Source organism: Mesoplodon densirostris, chromosome 16 (assembly GCF_025265405.1).
Source record: "Mesoplodon densirostris isolate mMesDen1 chromosome 16, mMesDen1 primary haplotype, whole genome shotgun sequence".
Lineage (NCBI taxonomy): Eukaryota > Metazoa > Chordata > Mammalia > Artiodactyla > Ziphiidae > Mesoplodon > Mesoplodon densirostris.
In genome coordinates, this window is record NC_082676.1 from 3,985,575 (window position 1) to 4,007,605 (window position 22,031).

At 56.0% G+C, this 22,031-nt stretch overlaps 1 protein-coding gene across 1 annotated transcript in view; it reads right to left on the reverse strand.

Moving 5' to 3' along the window:
* PHACTR3 (phosphatase and actin regulator 3) overlaps positions 1–22,031 on the reverse strand; it is a 208,223-nt gene that overhangs the window by 83,195 nt on the left and 102,997 nt on the right. The window contains exons 2-4 of the mRNA XM_060077830.1: positions 17,800–17,961; positions 13,652–13,729; positions 5,971–6,153 (exon numbers count right to left, since the gene is read on the reverse strand). Coding sequence (XP_059933813.1) covers positions 5,971–6,153; positions 13,652–13,729; positions 17,800–17,961 — 423 coding nt within the window. The remainder of the gene's footprint in view (positions 1–5,970; positions 6,154–13,651; positions 13,730–17,799; positions 17,962–22,031) is intronic.

Genomic DNA, 22,031 nt, shown 5'->3' on the forward strand with positions numbered 1-22,031 from the left:
CATCCATCCATCCATCCATCCATCCATCCATCCATGCCACAAGTGTCCTTGAACAGTTATGGGGCCCAGGTACCCTCCTAGGAGCTGTGGACATGGCACTGACCAAGACAGGGCCCCACCTTCACCAGACTCAGCACACGCTCCCCCCCACCCCCCAAGCTGTCCAGCCAGGCTGGACACAATGCTCAATCCCTCTCCTGTCCCCTCCATCTCATACCCACCCCTCGTATCTAATTCATGAATACGTCCTGGGCACTCTACTTCCAACATATTTCTCGGAAATACCGTCCTCCCAGTGTCAGCTGCCACAGCCTCTGCCTGAACCTCAGCAATGACCTTCAAGCTCCTTCCCTTCCACCCATGGCACCCCAAACCCATTCTCTAAATCAGGGTCAGCAAGCTTTTTCTGTAAAGGGCTTTGGCTTTGCAGGTTATAAGGTCTCTGTTGGTGCAGAAAACTCTGGAAGGGCTGGGCGACCCGAACAGCAAACTCCCCTGGCTGCGCACCCAAGTGAGCGTGTGGCCACCCCTCACCCTCACTGCCACCCAGTAGACCTTTCTCAGATGACAGAAACGCCTCCTTCTCTGCTACAGTGAGCTGACAAGTGGCCGGTGCAACAGGGGAGATGGATTTTTTATTTTCTTTGGTTTTAATTCATTTAAATAGCCATGCAGCTAGTGGACAGGGCAGCTCTGGATTTCTGGGAGTGGGTCAGTGGTCGCAGCCCTTCAACCAGAGAGGTCGCAGAGTAAGATTCTAACAGCCCCAGGGAGGTCCCCCCCCCACCGCCACCAGCCCAAGAGGCAGTGGGTTCCCCACCCTCTGCTCTGCGGGCCCCGGGACCCGACACACCAGGAACGCACCCAAACACCCTCCTCCGATGTCTCTCCTCAAAACTCATCACACACTGACCCCCTCACCCCCTGACCTGTCTGAGGGATCCTCGGTCTAGGAACCTGGTGTCTCACCGTCTCCTTTGCCAACCTACATCTTCCTGCGCACCTCATGTGAGTGTGCAGCTACCACTGTATTTCAGAATCTTGTCAAAACTGAAACGTTAACATCTGTTAAAGTCTCAAGTGTTGGGGCTTCCCTGGTGGCGCAGTGGTTGAGAGTCCGCCTGCCGATGCAGGGGACGCGGGTTCGTGCCCCGGTCTGGGAGGATCCCACATGCCGCGGAGCGGCTGGGCCCGTGAGCCATGGCCGCTGAGCCTGCGCGTCCGGAGCCTGTGCTCCGCAACGGGAGAGGCCACAGCAGTGAGAGGCCTGCGTACCGCAAAAAAAAAAAAAAAAAAAGTCTCAAGTGTTATATCAAAAAAAATTTTTTTTTTAATGTAGAAGCCGACATCAGCTTTTGCACGTTCCCCGCGTTTGGAATCCCTCCCTCGGGGTTGTCCCTGTCCGGCCCTGACCAGCAGAGGTCGCTTCTCACCCACTGAGCTCCCAGCCAAGGCCCTTTTGCCTGGGGCGTGCTGCTGGGTGGTGGGCTTGCTTTATACCCAGCTATCACCCACTGGAGACATTCTGAGACCGAGAGAGACCAGCCTGAGAGGAGGGACCCAGAGGGCTGGGGGGACAGCTGCCATGGTCAGTTTTACAGAACCCCAGTGACACCCGGCATGTTCTCCGTCTCGGCTTGGACAGCTGGCCCTGGGCAAAGAGACTGGCCAACTCCTGGAAAGAGGTTCCACAGCTCAGGGCCCAGCGGTTGCCAAAAGCTGAGTCCCAGGTGTCAGTGGGACCAGCACAGGCCCTGGACATCGATGAAGTACGGCCACCAGCTGGGAGGCAGGTACAGGGAGGGGGCCATCTCTGCCTGGTACCCGGGTTCACAGTGCCAGCACACGAGCTGGTCGTATAGACAAAGACGGGCTGGGTCTGACCTGTAGCCTGCAATTTGCCAACCCTCTTCTAGACTGCAGAAACAACCCGTATTTCAGAAGCAGAGCAAAGCTTGGCCCTAGTTTGGGCTACAGAGTGTTATAGTTAACAGCACGTCTGCGGATCAACCCCCAGCTTTACCACTTATGTGCTCTGTGGCCTCGGGCAAGTGACTTAACCTCTCTGGGCCACTGCTTTCTAATCTAAAAGCAAAAACAAAAAATGGGGCTAAGATAATATAGCACACACAGAACAGGCTGAGTGCCACTTTTCCTTTTAATTAGTGCACTCTTGGGCACGCCAGAGCTCAGCCCCTGCACGACAGAAACACTGAACGGGATCCTGTCCCACGTAACATTGAAACAAGGGGTTCTCCTGGGCTTTTTTTAGGGGATGCTCTGTGGCTGACACAGAATGATCCAAACAAAACCAGGAATCACCCCAAACACAAAAGTCCGAAGTCAACCCAAATCACTAAACCCAAACTGAGGATCAAAGAAAATCACGGTCAGAATCTTTGACAGTGTTTCTCCTTCCTGAGATATCTGCGATCATTGGATATAACCTCCATGCCCCCAGCCCTACCCCACGGTTTGGGGCACATAGAAGCAGCAGCCCCAATCCAGGTGTCACCACCTGGCCAAGGAGAGGCATTGCCCCCAGCGCAGCACAGGGGTTGATTCCCAAGACCAGGCTCTTCACCTTCCTGGAAGGGATCACAAACTCATACACCCAAGGGGCCAAGCAGGAGCTGAGAGGTGAGCACCACCCCCCCCCCCGCAAAGGAGATGACCTCTTCTCAGCTCCCAGAGGCCGCAGCTGCGTGGGAACACGGGCCCAGTGGGCGCGGACTTTGATTGTTGAAAAGCAGCTAGCTGCACATGCGGATTTTTCACGAATGCTCCTGACTTTTAAGCCTAGGCTTAAAAATGTTTGTCTGTTTCTTCAAAAATGTTCGAAGAAATGAGTTTAAGGTGTCTGAGTTAGATTACGATCCACTCCCTCACTGAGGGGGCTTTGCTCAAGGCCAGTCCTCTCAGTAGAGACCAGGAGCCGCAGCCCTGGTGGAGGATTCCAGGGCTGCAAGAGACTCCGGTGGGGATTGGGGGGGATCCCCTACTCAATAGCAAAGTGCAGGTGCACCCACACCCCCACCCACACGTGCTTTTAGACAGCAGGGCCTCTGTGGGGCGTTTGCAGGCAACCCGATACCAGGCTTTAATGCAGCACCCTCCCTCCAAGGGCTGCTTTTCCATGACAATGACAAAAGTGATGATGATGATAAAGACCAGGACAATCCCTGGGAGCAGCAGCAAACACTTTCTGAGCGCTCAGCATGAGTGAGGACTGAGCTAAGTGGTTTAATTCTAGCAACGCTGAGAAGTGCAACATTATCCCCATTTATAGTTGATGGCACAGGTTCAGAGAGGTTGAGTGACTTGTCCATGGTCACACAGCTTGGTGAGGTCAACCTGATGTCGAAGGCGTTGCTCTCAATTCCCTAATTCTATTCCCTTGGATGAGTTACTTAACCTGGGTACCTCCTTTCCATCATGAGTAAAAGGGGGCAACCCCATCAATCACCTGGGGGTTACATGAGCCAATATACGCAACAGCACTTAGAACAGCGTCCTGCACACAAGCGGCCGAGCTTGGCCACTTAGAACAGCGTCCTGCACACAAGCGGCCGAGCTTGGCCCTTGTTGTCATCAGCATTATGATAAAGGTCAGTAGCTGCTAATACACTAACCACACCCCAAAGGAATGAATCGGCCCTGCTTTGGAGATTGGACATGGCCCTGTACTTTTCCATATTTTTGTCTGCTATATTTTACTTTTAAGTGAAACCATGCTTTTAATTTCAATTTATTTATTAAGAAACTATCACTACCCTGAATGAGAAACCCACACCACTTGCTCTAGTTAATGAAAATTAACATTACTACTAAAATGTTTTCAAGTTGTTTACATGTGCCACCCAGATAACATCATCTCTCCTACCCCAGGGGCTCAGGACCTCTCTGGGGCCAGAGTGAAGGAAGAGCCCCGGTGAGGGATGGAGCTGCATCCCATCACCACAGACTACACACTGACCAGAGGCCCAGGGCTTCTCCTACAGTGCAAACCCCACTGTGGCTCCAACCAACCGCCCTCGGGGAACGGCTGCCCTCGGGGAAGGGCTGTCCGGCCCAGCCCTCTCTCTCTCCATCCTATCCCGGCTCTGACCACGTCTACCTACAGCTCTGCCAAAGTCCAGTGGTCTTCCCTATCCCAGGCCAGCCACAGCAACCAAAATCCAGCCCGTGGGTTGTTTGCAAATAAAGCTTGCTGGCACCCAGCCATTCCTTCTCCTTTGCACATCCTCACCTGGCAGAGGTGAGACCTTCCTAGCCACAAAGCCAATGAGATTTACAGCCGGCCCTTTACAGAGAAAGCAGCCGACCCTGTTCTCAGTCCTTGCAAGGGTCCCTCTTCCCGCCAGGACGCTCTCTCCTCTCCCTCCCTCTCTGGCCGGACAACTTCTACTCATCCCTCTACCCAAGCTGGGCTGCCCTAGTCTCCAGAGCACCCACTGCATGGACTCAGCGCCAGGGGTCACCAGGTTTGCTCACCTGGCCACAGCCACCTGGGAGGAGAGAGCCAGGCACATTATCATCACAACCCCAGACCCAACAGCACGTCTCACCAGGAGAAAAGTCCTTAATACAGATTTGTGATCTCAACAAACCAACTCTGGTCTCAAGACTCCATCTCCAAATCAAGAGCGTGGACAGAAAGCACCTGAGGTTAGAGGGGGCGCTGACGGGAGCAGAAAGCCTGCCAGGGAGGGGCGCCAGTGGGAGGCGGGGTGCAGCGGCCCGCAGAAGGGAGGCTCCACGGTCAAGGGCAGTGCTGGGCTGCTAGGACTCCAGGCGGAAGGCAGCGCTTCAGCTGGCCATCAGAATACCGCCAACCACTGGCCCGACTGAAGTCAGATGGTGGGGGGCACGGGGACACAGTGGTGACAAAAGGGACTCTGCAGGAGAGACCAGGACTGTCCAAGAGCCACAGCCCTCCAGACCCCAAACTCCTATCATGTCTCCAAGCTGGGGTGAAACCGGAGGGGGACAGCCATCCCCAGGGAGAGTAGGGCACGTCTCTCGGCAGGTGCCCACGAAGGCCAGAGGGATGCCGTGGACGGGGCAGCAGGGGAAAGTGCAGGTGTGAGTGGCGTCTGCGGAAGCAGCAGCGGAGCACAGGTGCCCCCTCAACCCCCGGCTCTGAAACCAAACAGCCAGCCAGAGAGGCCCGTGCACACGCCCGCATTTCTCAGCCCAACACTGTGGGGACCCAGGACACGTCGCAGCCGCCAGGCCGGGCCTGGCAATGTTTATGGCTGCAGTTCTACAAGGGAGCAGGCCTCCTGCTTGACGGCCAGGTTGCCTGGAAGGTTTCTATGAAAACACTGCTAACAGGTCGGAGTGAGCAGGGGGTAGAGACCTCACAGCACACAGTTTCTGTGGCGGGTTCGTGCTTTTCTTCCTCGCCATCCCTCCCTCACTCCCTCTCTCCTCCCCTCCCCCATACCTGACAACTGCCCTGGTCTATTCAACTTAAACCACAAGAACCAGCACCACAGCTCCTACCAAGAATCATTCAACGTGGCAGACGCTGCCCTGAGCTCCTCCCACCCTGCAGATAACCCGATACAGGCCATCCTTTCCTCCATCCTGCCCCACTGCCTTGGGGTAGCTAAGATGCTCCCAGACATTAGCTTCTTCGGAGAGAATTTTCCCGCTCAGAAGTTCAGAGGGAACAAGCAAAGACACCCCGGGAGGAAGGTGGATGGTAAGGGACCTGTGACCATCTGGAAGCACCTTCATCCACAGCTCTGACAGACTTAGGAAGATGCTGGAGAAACATGCTCCAGCAAACATTTAAACTCAACCACGTGGTGGAGCGTGGCAGGGCTCAGAGCCCTGGGCACGGCTGCACCTCTGAGGATGGTCTTCTACCACAGCTGCTGCCCAGCTCGGGCTGGGGACCTCCGTCGCCACCCAGGCGGATGGCCTCCTGGGAGCAGCTCAAACCCGGCGTCCAATCAATACCTGCATCGTCTGAAGGGATGTCCGAGGACAGCGTCTCATCCAGGGAAGCCTGGTCCGTCCCAGTGGCCAAAGGGCTCCCCAGCTGGGCTTCCTCCAAGGTCAGCGGCTCCTGCTTGGGCGTGGAAGGTTCACTCTGTGCAACTCGGGGATCTCCGTCGGGGCTGCACGCTTTGCTCTCAGCGTCTGCAAGGAAATTCCGCTGTCAGCTGAGCCTGGCTCCCTTCCTCCCTGCTTTCATTCACACGCAAAGTGACCTCCCAGGAAGTACGCTATCCCAGGCCTGGTGTGGTACCCTGCACGCTCTCGCACACCCTGGAAATCCCTTTCCAGAGCCTTCCTAAGGGAGCACTGAGCGTCACACCCGCTGGCCTCTGGCTGCACCACTTCCAGCCTGTGCACTCTTACTTTGACACCCGTGGGAGACTGGACAATGCCCCCCACCCATGTTCTCGCCTTTGTGGTGCCCCCGACCCTTGGCCTCTGCCTTGGGGCTTGCTTTGGCCAATGGGAAGTGAGCAGGTTTGATGCAGCAGCGGCTTTAAAAGTACCTGCACATTCCTGCGCATCTCTCCCGTACCCGGACCTCACCCTGAGGACAGGCCCAGCCAGCCTGCTGGGGATGAGAGATGGCGGGGGCCGGGGAACAGAGCCAAGGCGCCCCCATCCTGCCAGCCAAGGCCACCCAGACAGGTGATGACAAACCCTAACTGCTGTCCATCCCGGAGGTGCTGGGTTGCTACTATCGAGGCTACAAATTACCTTTCACCTCAGCACCCACCATCCTACCATAGTTCCCCATCACACAAATGCTTCTCGTCTGTTGGATCTAGCATTGTGCCAGTGCTGGAAAGGCGGAGATTAACAAGATAATCTTTACCCCCCAGGGGGCTCAAACTGTGGGTGGCCACACAACTGCCCACACGTGGCACTTCCAGTCCAACAGAGGCACAGCCAAGGGCTGAGGCGGGAATCGGTGAGTCCTTGGTCTAGGCAGGTGGCCATCCCAGTACGGAGGACTCCAGGCTCTTAAGAGGGCTGAAAGGAGGACCTGGCACTCCCCTTGCTGGGGCTCAGTGGCTGGAGCCTTTGAGGGTCTGGCCTTTGACTGGTTGATCACCTTGGGTCATATCTTAGTGCTGAGGGGCTGGGCGCTCAAGAGCATAATAATGGGTCCAGATCACACAACCACAGAGTGGCAGGTCCAGGCAGGGAGGCTCAGCCAGCCGATCATACTCAGCCTTCGGAGACGCAGCTCACAGCCCAGTGCATGCAGCACCCACAAAGCCCCCGGCTCAATCCTAGGGCCCATGGCCAGTTCATCCAGGCCACCGCAGTGCAGCGTGCCAGCATAAGCTGCACACGTCCCCACAGCTGGGAGGCAGTGGTGTGGGAGCACCAGCCTTGCTTGGAGGCAGCGGGGAGAGGAGGAGAGATTTACTTCAGAGCCAGGGGTCCGTTGCTTAAGTCAGTCCTGGTTCCTCTCTGCTGTCAGGTAGCAGTGTCCCTTCCACTCCCCGAAGTGCCCCGGTGGGACAAAAGGTATAAGGTCACCCTCTCTACCCATCCCACCCCACGGCACATGGGGTTTCTTGTGCCCAGGCAGCAAGTGTCTCCAGGCCTCAATTTCCTCTTCTATAAAATGGGGCTAATACTCCTGGCTTCGCAGAGTCAGAGTGAGAATTCAGTGAGTGAATGTCTATAACGCATCTGGCATGAAGCAAACACCACGTGTGCTTGTAATTACCCTCACTGCTGCTCACAAAAGGAGGAAGAGGACGATGACAAGGGTGATGGTCTGGCCACTCGGCCCACGTGGTATCAACAGGGCCCTCCCCACGCCCAGGATTCGGGCCAGGCCTGCGACGTGACCCTGCGGAGGACGTACACTTGTAATCACTGTTCACCATCTTCCGTCTGCTGCACGTCCCCTCGCAGGGAGAGCAGAATGGCCAGAAGTCTGGAGACTTGGGTCTCAGAAGATGCCATCTATGCAGCCATGTCACCTGGCCTGGGGGGTGGGTCTAGACCAGGGACCGACTACCCTTCCCTAGCAAGAAGCAGATGGCCAGTATTTGTATTTTAGACTTTTTGGGCCACATGCCACAATATCCATGCTCCATATTCACCTTTGTTGTTTTTCTCCCCCCACCCCCACAAAAGTCCTTTAAGTTTAAAACCATTCTTAGTTCAAGGGGCTTTACGAAAACAGACCTGGGGCCAGATCTGACCAGCAGCCAACCAACCTCCACCCAGGAAAAGACCAAGACACAAGCCAAGAGAAGTCACCCAGTGGACACAGTTAAGATGTCACCAAGCTCAAAACGACAGCTTCCTGGACCCTCTCTCACGACTGGTTTTACTCATACTTGAAACACAGCTGTGACAGTCTCTGCTACCAGCGCACTTGGCTGCTGGGGACAGAGGTGACAGCCAGCACTGACAGGCTGTGCACAGCTAGAGACACAGCACAGCACTCCGCTGGCACCATCTCACCTGAATGTCACAGCTCCCCGCCCCAGTAGGTGTGGCTACCACCCACCCTTTACAGATGGTGACGCAGAATCTTAGAAGGGGCGGGTCATTTGCTGCTGGTGATGGTCCCTGTCATTAATAATAACGGCATCTCCATCATCATCATCATCAATGAAATGGTCAGAACACTGAAACTGCGAGGCCCAAAGGTCCCCAACCTCCACTCGGGCTCAGCAAAGGCTGCACCCGGACGCACAGTCCCGGGATTCCTCCACCTACTTTTACGGCTTAGCGGACTTGCAGGACTTTTCTGGGCTGTGCTCAAAGCTCCGGCTCATAATCCTGTTCAGTGAAAAGTCACAGTTCTCAAAATAGCCTGGGCGGCAGGGTCGTTGCTAAGCAATGCTGGCAGGCAGGGTTGGGGAGCTGTGGGCAGCTGGTCCCCTACTCCTCTCACTATACTGTGGGCGCTCCCTCCCGGCCAGGTGCTTCCGAGGGCGGCAGAGGGGAGCCGGGACCGGAGGCTGGGTTATACACAGAGCAGCCACGCTGAGAGGGGACGTGCCCCAAACAGGCAAACACGCACCCCGCACACACGCGCCTGCATGCACACGCACGCACGCCTGCATGCACATATGCACGCGCACACACACACACAGCCCCTGGCGCTCTTGCCACACAAAAACCAGCCAGACTTGACTCGTCACTGCCAACTGCCCCGAGGACAGGGACCCTCGTGTCTTTCAGGTCACGGAACACAGCACCGCGGTAACAGCCACCTCCTCCTTATATCCAGTGACAGAGAATGAAAGCCCTTAAACTATTAAGACAAAGCCAAGCAGACACATTCAGGAGGATGGAGTAAAGTCGCTCAGGGCACACACGGCGTTTGGACAGAGAAATGGGCCAGCTCCTGTCCTCACTCATCGTATGTGGGCCAGGGACCCGGTGCAGGGGCTGGGACACCAGCCTGCCCTCGCCTGTCACAAATGTGTCGCTGGTCAAAGCTGTGAAGACGGAGTGAGAGGAAAAGGTCAGCTCCCGGTCCCTCATGCAGACCTGGTTGCATCTCACACAACTCCTAACCATACTAGTAGGGTCCTTCCTTGATCCGGCACATTCCCAGACCTTCAGGAACCAAGGATAGGTCAGAGGGGTTCATAAAACGCATGTGTTGGGCTTCCCTGGTGGTGCAGTGGTTGAGAGTCCGCCTGCCAATGCAGGGGACATGGGTTCGTGCCCCAGTCCAGGAGGATCCCACATGCCGCGGAGAGGCTAGGCCCGTGAGCCATGGCCACTGAGCCTACGCGTCCGAAGCCTGTGCTCCGCAGCAGGAGAGGCTGCAACAGTGAGAGGCCCGCGTACCGCAAAACAAAACAAAACGCATGTGTTCACAGTATCACAAAATAACCGCCCCCCCCTCGCCCCGTAGAGCGGGGAGGGCAAACCCGTGCCCTGGACACGGGCTCACTTCCAGGACGTGCAGGCTTTCTCCTGCAGGCCCGTCCACAGCCAGCTCACACTGCTTCGCTCCTGACCGCTTTGTGGGCAGACTCCAGGGGGCTGACCCAGGGGCGTGTCCGTGTGCACGCGTGTGCACACCTGTGCAGGGCAGAGGACCTTCCTGGGTTTGGCCTGGCCGAGGAAGTTCAAGTGTGAGTTCCTGAGGCTGCTAAGAACCGCAGACAGCTCTGGGAGGGTCTACGGTCCCAGCCTGCGGGGGACCTCTCTGGGGCCCTCGGTCACTGTCGGAGGCTCGCTCAGCCCCCCAGGCGCCCCCTGGGTGTGAAGTCCAGGCTCAGTGCGGGGTAGGGGGCAGCCAACCACAGGGGGGCGCTCCCGGCTACAAAGCCGGCCAGCCGAGCTGGGCGCAGGTGGTGGCAATGAAGATGATTCCTGAATCCAAGCCGGGGGCCCTCTCTGAAGTGGGGGGTGGGGGGTGGGGGGCGGCTCAACTCAGCAGGAACCCTGCTGTCCCACCTCCAGGACAAATTCAGGACCGACAGAGGCTGACCTGGAGCTCGACTTCACCCCAGTGAGAAAAGGCATTTTCTGAGCAAGTGCAGGACCGAAACAATCGCTCCAAGAGGTATGCACCCCAGGAGCCTGTTGGCAAACACTCTCACATCTCCCCTTACCCTTGTGCGTCCATTCGAGGTAATACAGTTAAGAGTTCAAGGGAGATGAGTGTGTGGTGAGCCCACACCCCTGCCCCCTCCCCCCGACCCAGGTCCCTTCCCAGGGGCAACGCCTGCGGCCCTGCTTCTAACACGCACCCCCCAGCGACAGCCCCGCAGGCTCACTGCAGACTCAGCCCCCCTGCCCCGTGGCTTCCCGGGGCGCCACGGCCACAGAGGTGCCGGTCACCCAGCCGCCTGCTGGGGAGTCGAATTCTCTCCATTCCGGCTATGCTGCAGGGAGAGGCAGGGAGGAGGCAAGGCCCTGTCAGACACTCACCCACCCCGCTTCTCACCTCCCCTAACCCGAACCCACCTTCTCTCTCCTCCTCCTTGGGGTGCCTGCTCCCTTCCCCCACGGGGGTCCCGCTCGGGCTGCTCCACTGGGCTGGAAGACGCTCCCCAGTCCCCTCATCGCTCTCTGCTTCTCATCCTTGGCGGCACCAACGCTGGAAGCAGCTGGGGAGGCTTATAAACTCTGGACGCCTAGGTCCCACCCCCAGCGCCTCTGATTGAAGAGCTCGCCAGGTGACCCTAATTACAGCAAGTTCTGAGAAGCAGCCTGTTGACTCCTACTGCTATAAGACCCACTCCACCATCACCTCCCCCAGCCCCGGACCAGGTCAGGGGCCCAACTCACGTTCTTCACGTGCTACGTGCCTTTTCTTCACCATACTCAGCTCAGCTGTGATTTTATATTGATTTGTGGGATTATCTAATGTTTGTTCCCCACTGGACTGTGAGTTCTGGGAGAAAGGTATTTTGCTCACTTGTATCCTCAGCAGCTAACACAGACCCTGGCCCATAGCAGGTGCTCAGTAAAATGGTGTGACAATGAGCGCATTGTCAATTCTTGAGCAAAGAGACCGTGTTTCAGGCCCCTCCGGTTCCTGGTCCACAGTCACTTAGCCAGAGAGAAAGAGTGATCTAAAGTCAGGGTTGGCAAACTACACCCTGGGGGCCACATCTAGCCCACGGTCTGTTCCACAGAGCCCCGAGCTACAAAGGGATTTTACCTCTTTAAATGGCTGAAAAAAAATCAAAAGAAAAATAATACTTGATGGCACATGGAAGTTATATGAAATTCAAATTTCAATGTCCCTAAATAAAGTGTTACCAGCACCCAGCCAAACCCACAACTTTGTGTAGTGTCTGGGGCTGGTTTTGCCTGATAACAGCAGGGGTAAGTATGGACCTCACAGCCTAAAATATCTACTGTCTGACTCTCTCCAGAAAAGGCTCGTTGACCCCAATCTAAAGCAGTACTGCAGGTGTGCCGGCGTGCGACCTCCCCGCCAAACACAGAAGTCAGCAGAGCTGGCCCCTGAGCACGTCAGCCATGCGCTCACCCCGTCAACTCGGCCGCTGGCTCTCTGTACCGAGGCCACCAGACAAAATCGTTTTACAAAGATTCAGAGTTTAGGAAAGGAAAAACCACACTTCTCCTGGAAGTTTTTCCCTTTAATGATTCACCTATCACTTTATCTTTGACGGGAATCAAATCCATGTTTTCCTTCATCAGTGATAACATTTTTTAAAATAGATGATAAACAGACCTTCATATTGTTTTCATTTTCCCTCCTCCTGCCCCAAGAGTTAAGGTAAGTTTTGTTGGCAACATATTCAAAATGCCAGAGTTTGGAGCTTTTTGGTTCCATCCAAATTCAAACAGTCCAGATTTCCATCTCAGCAACGACATTCTCCCAAATCTGAGTCAGACTGGAGCGTTTCACATCTGAACGCCACAGGACTTGATACCAAGTGTTTTTTACAGGCAAAGTTTGATTATTAGCACTAAGCAATTTCCCACGTTATGTTTCCCCTGAAAACAGCATCAACATCAAAGTACTTTTCCCTTTGCATCTAAAGAAGAGGAATGACCACAAGGGCCCTACCAGACGCAGAGCACATTATAAATCTGGATTCACGGACTCCATGGGCTCCCTTTCTACTTCCTGATACCTGGGCCAAATTACAAAGAAACCAATAATATTTTAAGGCTAAAAGGGAGACAGGAATGCCATTTATTCATGTGAATTCACAGAATTGGTTCTGTGAGGCCAGGTTCTTTCAATCATGAATTCACAGAATTGGCAATTCACAGAATTGGCTCTGTGAGGCCAGGTTCTTTCAATCAGGAGGCAAGAGCTTGGTCCAGCTCCAGAGAGACCTGCAGGGAGCAGTGAGGTTTTCTGAGACCTCACCACCCCTGCCAAGCTTTAGGGTCTCAGAGAACTAGAAAGCACGGAAGTTTAGCGTCAGGACCCAAGTCCTGTGCCTCATGCCATCACCAAGGGAGGAAGATGGGGGAACTCAAGAATTCTTAAATTAATTGTGCTAGTGATAAAACCTGGTGTTTCTCAAAGATGCAAACAAAGGTGGCTTTGCAGACACCACGGTGATGAAGGTTTCTGGACCACAGTCTGAACAGCATCCGGGCCCTCCAGCTGCGTGACGCAGGGCAGTTACCTCCCAGACCCTCCCTTTCCTCACCTGGAGACGGGGGATAACACCACACCCAGTCCCAAGGATGCTGTGAGGACAAAAGGTTGAAGGCGAGTAGAACGCCCAGCAGGGCACCCAGCATACAATCAACCCTTAATAAACGGCGGCTGTAACACTAGGGGGTCATGGGGAGCAAATAACTCACCCGAATCCAGGATTAAACTATGAATATGAAGAAACAAAAGCCACTGCTACCACTTTGGGGCAATCAGGACTAGCCACTAGCTTCTCCCACACCCAGCTCGGGCGGGAAGCAATCCCTTATCCCCAGGGCAGGTGGCTGCACTCAGCTCCACGCCCCATGAGCAGCCGACTCTTAGACTCACTGATGGGTCCTCAGAGGCCCAGGGGCTGAGCCGTGGGTCCTAACTGGACCCACGGAGGCCTCACTAAGGTCCAGGAGCCACAGCTGGATACCGGACTCCTCCAACTTCCACTCCACCCTGATGGGCTCACTGGACCCCCGTGAGACCCCCAGCTCAGCGTTCCTGGGCCCAGCCCTGCCCGGCCCGGGGTGGCCCACTTACCCTGCTCCATCAACTCCAGGAGCCCCTTCTTGATGAGGTCCTCCCGACCTTGCCTGCTGGCCATCTTCTTCTCCAAGGCTGCACACAACACAGACATCCAGGTGAGTCACGGGCAGAGCGCCGCAGGGCCCCGCCTGAGCCCGGCCAGTGCCACCTCCAGTGTAGGAAGACAGCAGAGAGGCGGCAGGTGACCGTGGGTTAGGGGCCCCCAGGTGGGGGCGTGGTTCAGGAAACCGAGCTCCCCCCTAAGCAATGTGCTGAGCAGGGCAGAAGGGAGGGACGGTGAGCACTGTTTAAGGCAGTGGCTTCTGTGGCTCATCTGAGAAGCAACGCTCCGTGTACCACCCTCTCCAGGCTCCCATTCCCACCCTCTGCCGACTCCGCCTTCATTTTCCAGCCCAGGACCTTGTCCCCCAAATACCCTGGGGTGCTTTTCTGTGGTTCTATTTTCACCTGCTAAATACATCCTGACCACCCTTTTGTCTGTTCACAGACCAGTCTTCTGCCCAACTGTCCCACCAGAGGCTCCTCCAATGAGCCCCAGGTTCATGCTTTCAAAGAATGTGCCAGTAGGGACTTCCCTTAAGAATCAGCCTGCCAAGGCAGGGGACACGGGCTCGAGCCCTGGTCCAGGAAGATCCCACATGCCGCGGAGCAACTAAGCCCATGCGCCACAACTACTGAGCCTGTGCTCTAGAGCCCGTGAGCCACAACCACTGAAGCCCACGTGCCACAACTACTGAAGCCCACGTGCCACAACTACTGAAGCCCGACGCCTAGAGCCCGTGCTCCACAGCAAGAGAAGCTGCGGCAATGAGAAGACCGCGTACCGCAATGAAGAGTAGCCCCCGCTCACTGCAACTAGAGAAAGACCATGTGCAGACAACGAAGACCCAATGCAGCCAATAAATTAATAATGTTCCTTTAAAATAAAAAGAAAGAAAGAAATAGTAGCTTTAAAAAAAAAAAAAGAATGTGCCAATCGAACAGGAAGGAGGCGGCCAGGCCCCGATCCCCCTCCACCGAGCCCAACGTGCGGAAGGAACCTCGTCAATTCCTCCTTTGGAACAGCCCTTCCGGCCCCCTCATCCCAGGGCAAACCCTCCAGCGACTGGCCCCCTGCCCCTGCCTTTCCCCTCCCAGGGGCCGGTCTCACTCTGCTCTCCTTCTTCTCCCTAACTGTCCAGAAAACGATTTGCCTGCAGTAGAATCCAATTTCCAAACACGAACCCATGTCACCCCTCAGACTCTCTCTTTAAAAGATATGGACAAAGTACCGGCTATAAGCCTGGATCACAAAGGGCCCTGGATCACCCACACGTATGAATGCCCTGCCCCATGTGGGAACGAAACAGCTGCTCGAGTATCAGAGCTTAAAGTCTAGTGGCCAATGACAAACAGGCAATGACCATGAAGTTATTTATTAAAAAATATTCACTGAGCACCTACTGTGTGCCAGGCACAGGGGAGCAAGGCAGGCATGGACTCTGCCTGAGAGCCAGAGCTTTGGGACAGATGACAAACATCTGGGCGAGTGGCATCGACCAGAACCAGAGGGCACAGGGGCAGGGTGTCTGGGGAAACCCGGCTGCTTCCCTGAGGGTGTTTACGCTGAGGGATGAATACAGAAAACCCAAACATACCAGGGAAAAGACATCTGGGGGCAAAGGGAACATAATTTCCTTTCTGAGTCCACTTTCCAATCCAATTTCCAGGTGCCAGCAGTGTGGATAAAACTGAGAAACGGAACTCTGGCTTTGGGAGGTGCAAGCAAAGAGGCGGCCGCCCAGTCCAAAAACAAGAAGTGAGCAGGACGAGGGTGAAGATCTCCAGACAGAGGGACCCCGCTGTCTGACCAGTGCTGGGTGGCAGCATCGGTGGCATCCTGCTCAGATGCACTGACTTGTGAGTCCTCCCAAGGTCCTGAAGAGGCAGCTGGCAGGGGCTGCTGTCTGCAACTCAGGATACCTGTCCCCAGGGCCCAAGCCACCCGACCCCCTCCCAGAGCAGGTACGGGCTCAGATGCCACTTCCCAGACTTCAGGCTTCCGAGAGCCACCTTCATGGTGTCACCCAGTCCCCACTCTGCCCAAACCGCTGTCTGTATTGTTTTTTTTTTTTCCTCTCTCTAAATCATCTTTATTTTTACTTCATCTCATCCTAACCAAGGATGCCTGTGAAAACGGGGATTGGATAGGCTGAAATAAATAACATCCCACACTTTGGGGGCAAAGAATGGTTTAGCATAAATAAATGAAATGCAGAGCTATCTGCAGAATTCCAAATGCTTGATAAAGGGCCCAACGGGGATGCCTGCCCAAAGGCAGGGATGCTGCAGGTCTTAACCTGGAGACCCTCAGTCCCCCGGCAGGGCCCGCACAGCATCCTGAAAAACTCACAGGTTGCTCCCCGCAGCCCAGTGCCAAGTGGGCCAGGGACACAGGGTCCCGAGAGCACGCAGCTCACCCTCCAACCCCACGGCCCAGAGAGCATAAGGGGCTCCCCAAGGTCACAGAGGTCACCCTGCTCTGGCCCCCTAAGCCTTTCACTGATGCCCAGGCGAGGCTTTCCCAACTCGGTGCGTTTGCACAGCTGTTCCCCCAGCTGCGATGCTCTTCCTTGCTTTCCTCCAGGGGGCCAATGACATCTCAGCTCAGTGTCACCTCCTCACCTGGGTCTTCTCAGGCCACTCAGCCCAGGGCAACGCCCAGCCCCACCTCCTCCTCAGCCCCGCCAAGGTCGTGACTGTCACACGTGCTTGTCTGTCGCCTGACCCCCCAGTTGGCGGAAAGCTCTAAGCGGGCAGGGTCTGGGTCTCCCCGTCTACTTTGTGCCTGGCACACAGGAGCCACACAAGGTTCGTCGAATATCGACGTTTGTTCTGCTTTCATCCTTGACGAGGAGAATCTGTCCATCAACCTCTTGGGTAGTTAAAAAAATAAGTTTGTAAATTGCGTAAAAAGTGTGGGTGGAAGTACCCCCTGCTGCTGTTAGGAGTCCCCCACTGGCCCCCGCCACTGGCTTTGCCTCTGCCATCCTCTGAGCCCGGGAGTCTGCACCACTTCAAGGCTGGGACCACAGGGACCGCCAGAGGGAACAGCCCAAGACGGGCATTTACCAGGCGGGTCCCCGAGGTCCAGGACTAACTCCGCACGGGCAGCTCCCTCGCTAACTGTCTCCAGCAGCAGCTAACGGGCCTGCGGGAGCCGAGATGCTGTGTCCCCTGGGGTCCACTTCTCAGGGCACCGACCTCCGCTTCACCGAGGGCACCCTGTCGCCCAGGAACCAGACCCGAGCCCGGCTGCCAGGGCTCCAAGCCCAAGCCCACAACCCGCTGCTGCCTGGCCCTGGGAGCGGCTGCCCATCTGATCCTGCTTCCCGTCCCTGACACGGGCAGGAGTGCTGTGATACGGGAGCTTCTGAGCATTTAGTCGTTAGAAACGTGCTGTGTCGCTTTTACTCTTATGGCCAGTTGTGTTGTCGTCACCACGTGCATCCCCTGGGTCAGTCTCATGGCCAGAGCTCCTGGCTTGGACTTCGAGGGGGCGGGGGCAGCGGTCCAGCCTCTCGTAACCCAGCTTCCCACAGAGCTGAAGGTGAGTGAGGGGAGCTCTGGGGTCCTTTAGTGGGAGGAGGGCATCCGGACGGGGCTGCCCAGGTAGGAGAAGCCTCTTCAGGAGGAGCTTAGGAGCCGGTGAGCGCCGGTATCGAGGCCAAACTGAGGCCCCGACCCTCTGAGTGAATCCCCCAGGGGGCTCTTGGGGACGGTGGGACCCAGGCCCCGGGGTTGTCAAAGTGAGGGTCCAGGTGCAGGAGGGCTGGGTGCTCCCCACTCCGGTGTAGTCAGGGAGGAGAGATGGTTACAAGCCAGGCCTCAGCTCCAGCCTGGCCTTGCACTGACCTTGAGTCTGCATTTTTAACTAGGTCGAGGGTGACGTGCGTGCCCCTTAGGGGCTGGGAGTGAGTGGGCTTCGGGTGGGACCTGGAGCTGCCTCCCCGCCCCCGCCCCCGCCAGGGACCTGGAAGGGCCGGTGGAGAGAGGAGACCCGCCGGAGGTTGAGAGGCCACAGAGCACAGCCTGCCCCTCCCAACACCAGCAACAGAAAGCGCGGTGACGGTGACGCCAGGCCCCCTCTCCCTGGTGCTCACCGGACGTCGTCTGCTTCAATTTTTCATTTTTCTTTTTCCTCCATTTCCAGGGTTTGAAGATTCTGCCCAGGGTGGCCAGTTTGCTGTTTCTCCTCACGGGGGGAGTTCGAATCCCTGAGAGAAGATATTCAGAGCGCACCGCGGGGGTTTGGTCCATCTCATCTGGAAGGCGAAAACCCAGCGAGGGGGTCAGTGATGACCACGCCCACACGACAGCCTGGGGGGCCCAAGGTGACTCCCCTCCTCCCTGGGGCCACCAGTGATCCTCCAAAGCCTGGGGCTCAAGACGGTGGGCCAGGCCATGGAGACGGGGCTTGTTCCATCATGTACCAGCCCATGTTCAGTTGGGTTAATTCATCTCATGCTGCCTGTGAGAAGAGGCAGTGTATCCAGAACCAAGAAGCCCTTAGAGAGACCCAAAGATGCAGGAAGAGCAGGGCTGGAGTAAGCAAGGACCAGGCCAGGGGAGGCCACCAGCAGTCGGAGGGGCCAGGACCTGGGACGGGCCGGTCATCAAAAGACCCAGCCCAACGCCCCATGGGACGGGCATCCCAGGGACGGGCAGCCCCAGCTGGAAGCCTCCAGAACAACCCCTGAGGCTTGACTTCCAGAGGCCTGTGCCTGTCAGCAGCACAAGCCACTCAGCCCCTCTGAGCCTCAGTTTCTACATCTGGAAAATAAAGTTAATCATCAGCCCTGATACCTAGGGTTGAGAGGAAAATTCTGTGTGACCATACGGTGGCCATGACATCTGGAAACATAGGTAAACACACATAATACACAGTTTATTGATAGCATGTTACAATCCATGTGAAGTAATATTATCTATGTTTTGAAACTGTCTACCCACTCTCATTAACATGCTGTGCCAGCACGAGTGACTTTCAGTAGAAATTTTCATAATAATTTTTTTTTTTTTTTTTTTTTTTTTGCAGTACGCGGGCCTCTCACTGTTGTGGCCTCTCCCGTTGCGGAGCACAGGCTCCGGACGCACAGGCTCAGCGGCCATGGCTCACGGGCCCAGCCGCTCCGCAGCATGTGGGATCTTCCCAGACTGGGGCACGAACCCGTGTCCCCTGCATGGGAGGGCGGACTCTCAACCACTGCACCACCAGGGAAGCCCCTCATAATAATTTATATTGTATAAGTAATACAATAATTACTATGGAGCAAAAGTTAGTCACTACTTGTTCTGGGCCGAGTGCTATCATATTTTACCCCCATAGTAAATCTATGAGGTGGAGACTGTTATTATATTCATTTTACAAATGGGTACACTGAGGCTCGGAGCCACAAGCCATTCTGTTAACTGTCAGAGCAAGGGGATGATGGCCTCGGGCAGCCTGACTCCAGAGGCCCCTCTCGTATCTCTAAGCTGCTTCTAGGGTGACGATATAACTTTATCACCCAAAGCAGGACACACATGGATGGAACACAACGGGAGGCATAAACCAAGACCATCCCAGCCAACCACTCTCTCCAGCTGTTTTTTTTTTCCATGCAGCATACAGGATCTTAGTTCCCCAACCAGGGATCGAACCCACGACCCCTGCAGTGGAAGCTCAGAGTCTTAACCACTGGACCGCCAGGGAAGTCCCTGTCTCCAGCTGTTATTTAACTGAGTGTTAAGTGTACACCAGAGGCTGGGTCCGCAGGGGGTCCACAAAGAAACTTCGTGTGGACAGACAGCCCAGGGGTCTCGTTTGAGGACTTCTCCCTGCAGACTTAGCAAACCAGCCAGGCTCCTAAGCCAATGACATTCTCCACCTTGTGTTCAGCTATAACCCCAGTGCCCGGTGCCTAGTAAGGGCCCAGGAAGTTCGGGTGGGGTAGTAAGTGAGCCAGGGCAGTCTAAGGACCGGTCATGACCCCCAGTGCCACACTCCAGGCATGCAGGGTGCAGATGGTCCTTCTCTCCTCAAGAGGCAGTTTATTCCATGTTATTATCCTCTCCTTTCCTTCCTCCGCCCACGGATACCAGATGGGAGTGGAACGGCTGGTGCCATGTGGCCCCAGAAAAGCTGACTGTCCTGGAGGCATTTTTGGCACAAAGGAGAAAGAAATGGCTTGGTCTCCCCAAGCTTCCAGGCTGGTTTGAAGATAAAGACGAAGATCCCCAGAGATGCACACGTGGATGAGGAAGAACTGTCATCGCTTTATTTATATCTCATCTCACTCCACAAAGGATGGGCAGCCGTTATCAGAAACACACGCCCAACAAGACAAATGAGCGTCCGAGGAAATCCAGAGGAAGGGGCGTCTGGACAGAGCCACCGCATCAGGGGTTCGAGACACCACGTGTGGCTCTGAGCTTCCTGGCAGCCAAAGCAAAAAGGAGCAGCACACAGAATAAACTACAAATCAGACCCCGAACCTCACGCCATCTGCCACCTGTATCACTGTGACTTTCGTCCAGGCCACCAGCATCTCTACCCCAGATGCTCACACAAGCCCTCTAATTGGTGTCCCCGTGAACCCCTCTAAATGTAAGTCTGATCATATCGCTTTCCTGCTTACTCCCTGTGGCCTCCCTTCTCATTTAGGACAAAACTGCCAAGGCTGTAAAAGTCTCTGAAATCTGCTCCCAAGCCCCGCCCACCTCACCCCTGCCCACTGGCCCCCTGTTCCATTTCATCAGCAGCATTATTGTGCATTAGCATCTATGGCATGTTATGGAAACCAGAATGTCGTAACTGTTAGGATGCACGTGCCAGAAGCAGGGGTCCGGGCTCACACCCCCGCTCTGTCACTCACTGCCCGGGGCTGAAGTGTTGACACCACTGTCCTCCTCCCTCCCTGCGTTTTCACCTTTGCCCCGGCCTTGCTGGGGGAATGGGGAGGACAGGGGACTTCCCAAGTCCTTGCCTGGGGGCTCGCCATGTGGCTTGCTTGAACCGATGGGAGGTGGGCAGAAGGGACATTGTGGACCCTCCTCATCACCCCTTCCCCCCTCCCCCCACCATCACTATTTTATTTATTTATTTTTTTGCTGTACGCGGGCCTCTCACTGTTGTGGCCTCTCCCGTTGCGGAGCACAGGCTCCGGACGCGCAGGCTCAGCGGCCATGGCTCACGGGCCCAGCCACTCCACAGCATGTGGGATCTTCCCGGACCGGGGCACGAACCCGTGTCCCCTGCATCGGCAGGCGGACTCTCAACCACTGCGCCACTAGGGAAGCCCCCACCATCACTAGTTTAATACATTGCCTCCCTGCTCCCTCCCCACGGTGGCTGGAGCAGGTACTGTGGTTCCCACCTCACTTCTGACACACTCGGGTCCTCACCACACAGCCCGGGGCACGGGCAGGGCATGCTGACCACTGAAGAGACGGCACACCACTCTCCCCTTGAGAATGCATTCACTCATCCATTCACTCGTTCATTCATCTATTCAACAAAAACTTATTGACACCAACCACGTGCCGGAATTGCACCAGGAGGAGAACGCGCAGAGGTGAACAGAAGGAATCCCTGCCTCTGTGGGGCTTCTAGTGGCCAGCGGGAGACGGACAACGGGAGGGGGGATATTAAGAAACCAAGCCTGCTCGCCCCATAGCTAGTTCCCTGCTGCCTTCCTCTCCTTATCTTTCCCCATCACATTCATCGCCTGGTGTGTGTGTGTATGTCTGCGTGCGCACACACAGACACGCACACACACAGACCCACACGCAGATGCACAGTTATTTGTTTGCCTTTTGCTCAGTCACCTCCCTAATTTGAGAGCAGGGTCTGCCTTTGATGGTTGGTTTGCAGCTGAATCCCTGGCGCCCAGAACACATAACATAGGAACCCATGTGGTGAAGGAGATCCTTCCAGACGTGAGGACGGATGGACAGAACCCAGCACCTGCTCAGGGAGTCGGGGGAGACGCGGGGGCTGACTGGCAGCAGAGGGTTATGGAAGGCTGCCGTGAGCGGGGTTACGGGGCAGAAGCCCGGGTGAAAGGGAGCCAACAGTGTAGATGGGCGTGGGGGCAGGGAGGAGGGACCCAGGCAGAGGGAGAGCGAGGCCGAGGGCGTGGAGGAAGAACGCAGGGTGCGAGGGCCGTGGATGCAGCTGGGGAGGCACGCAGGGGCTCGAACCTGAGGCAAACGTCAGCAGGAGCGACTGGGTCTCTTCAGCTCAAACGACCTGATCTGTTCATTTACCAAATATCCAGTGTGCGCGACCAGGAAGACGCCTTAGTCTGAGCGACTCCCCAGGGGCCTGCTGTCACGGGGGGAGCAAAGGTGG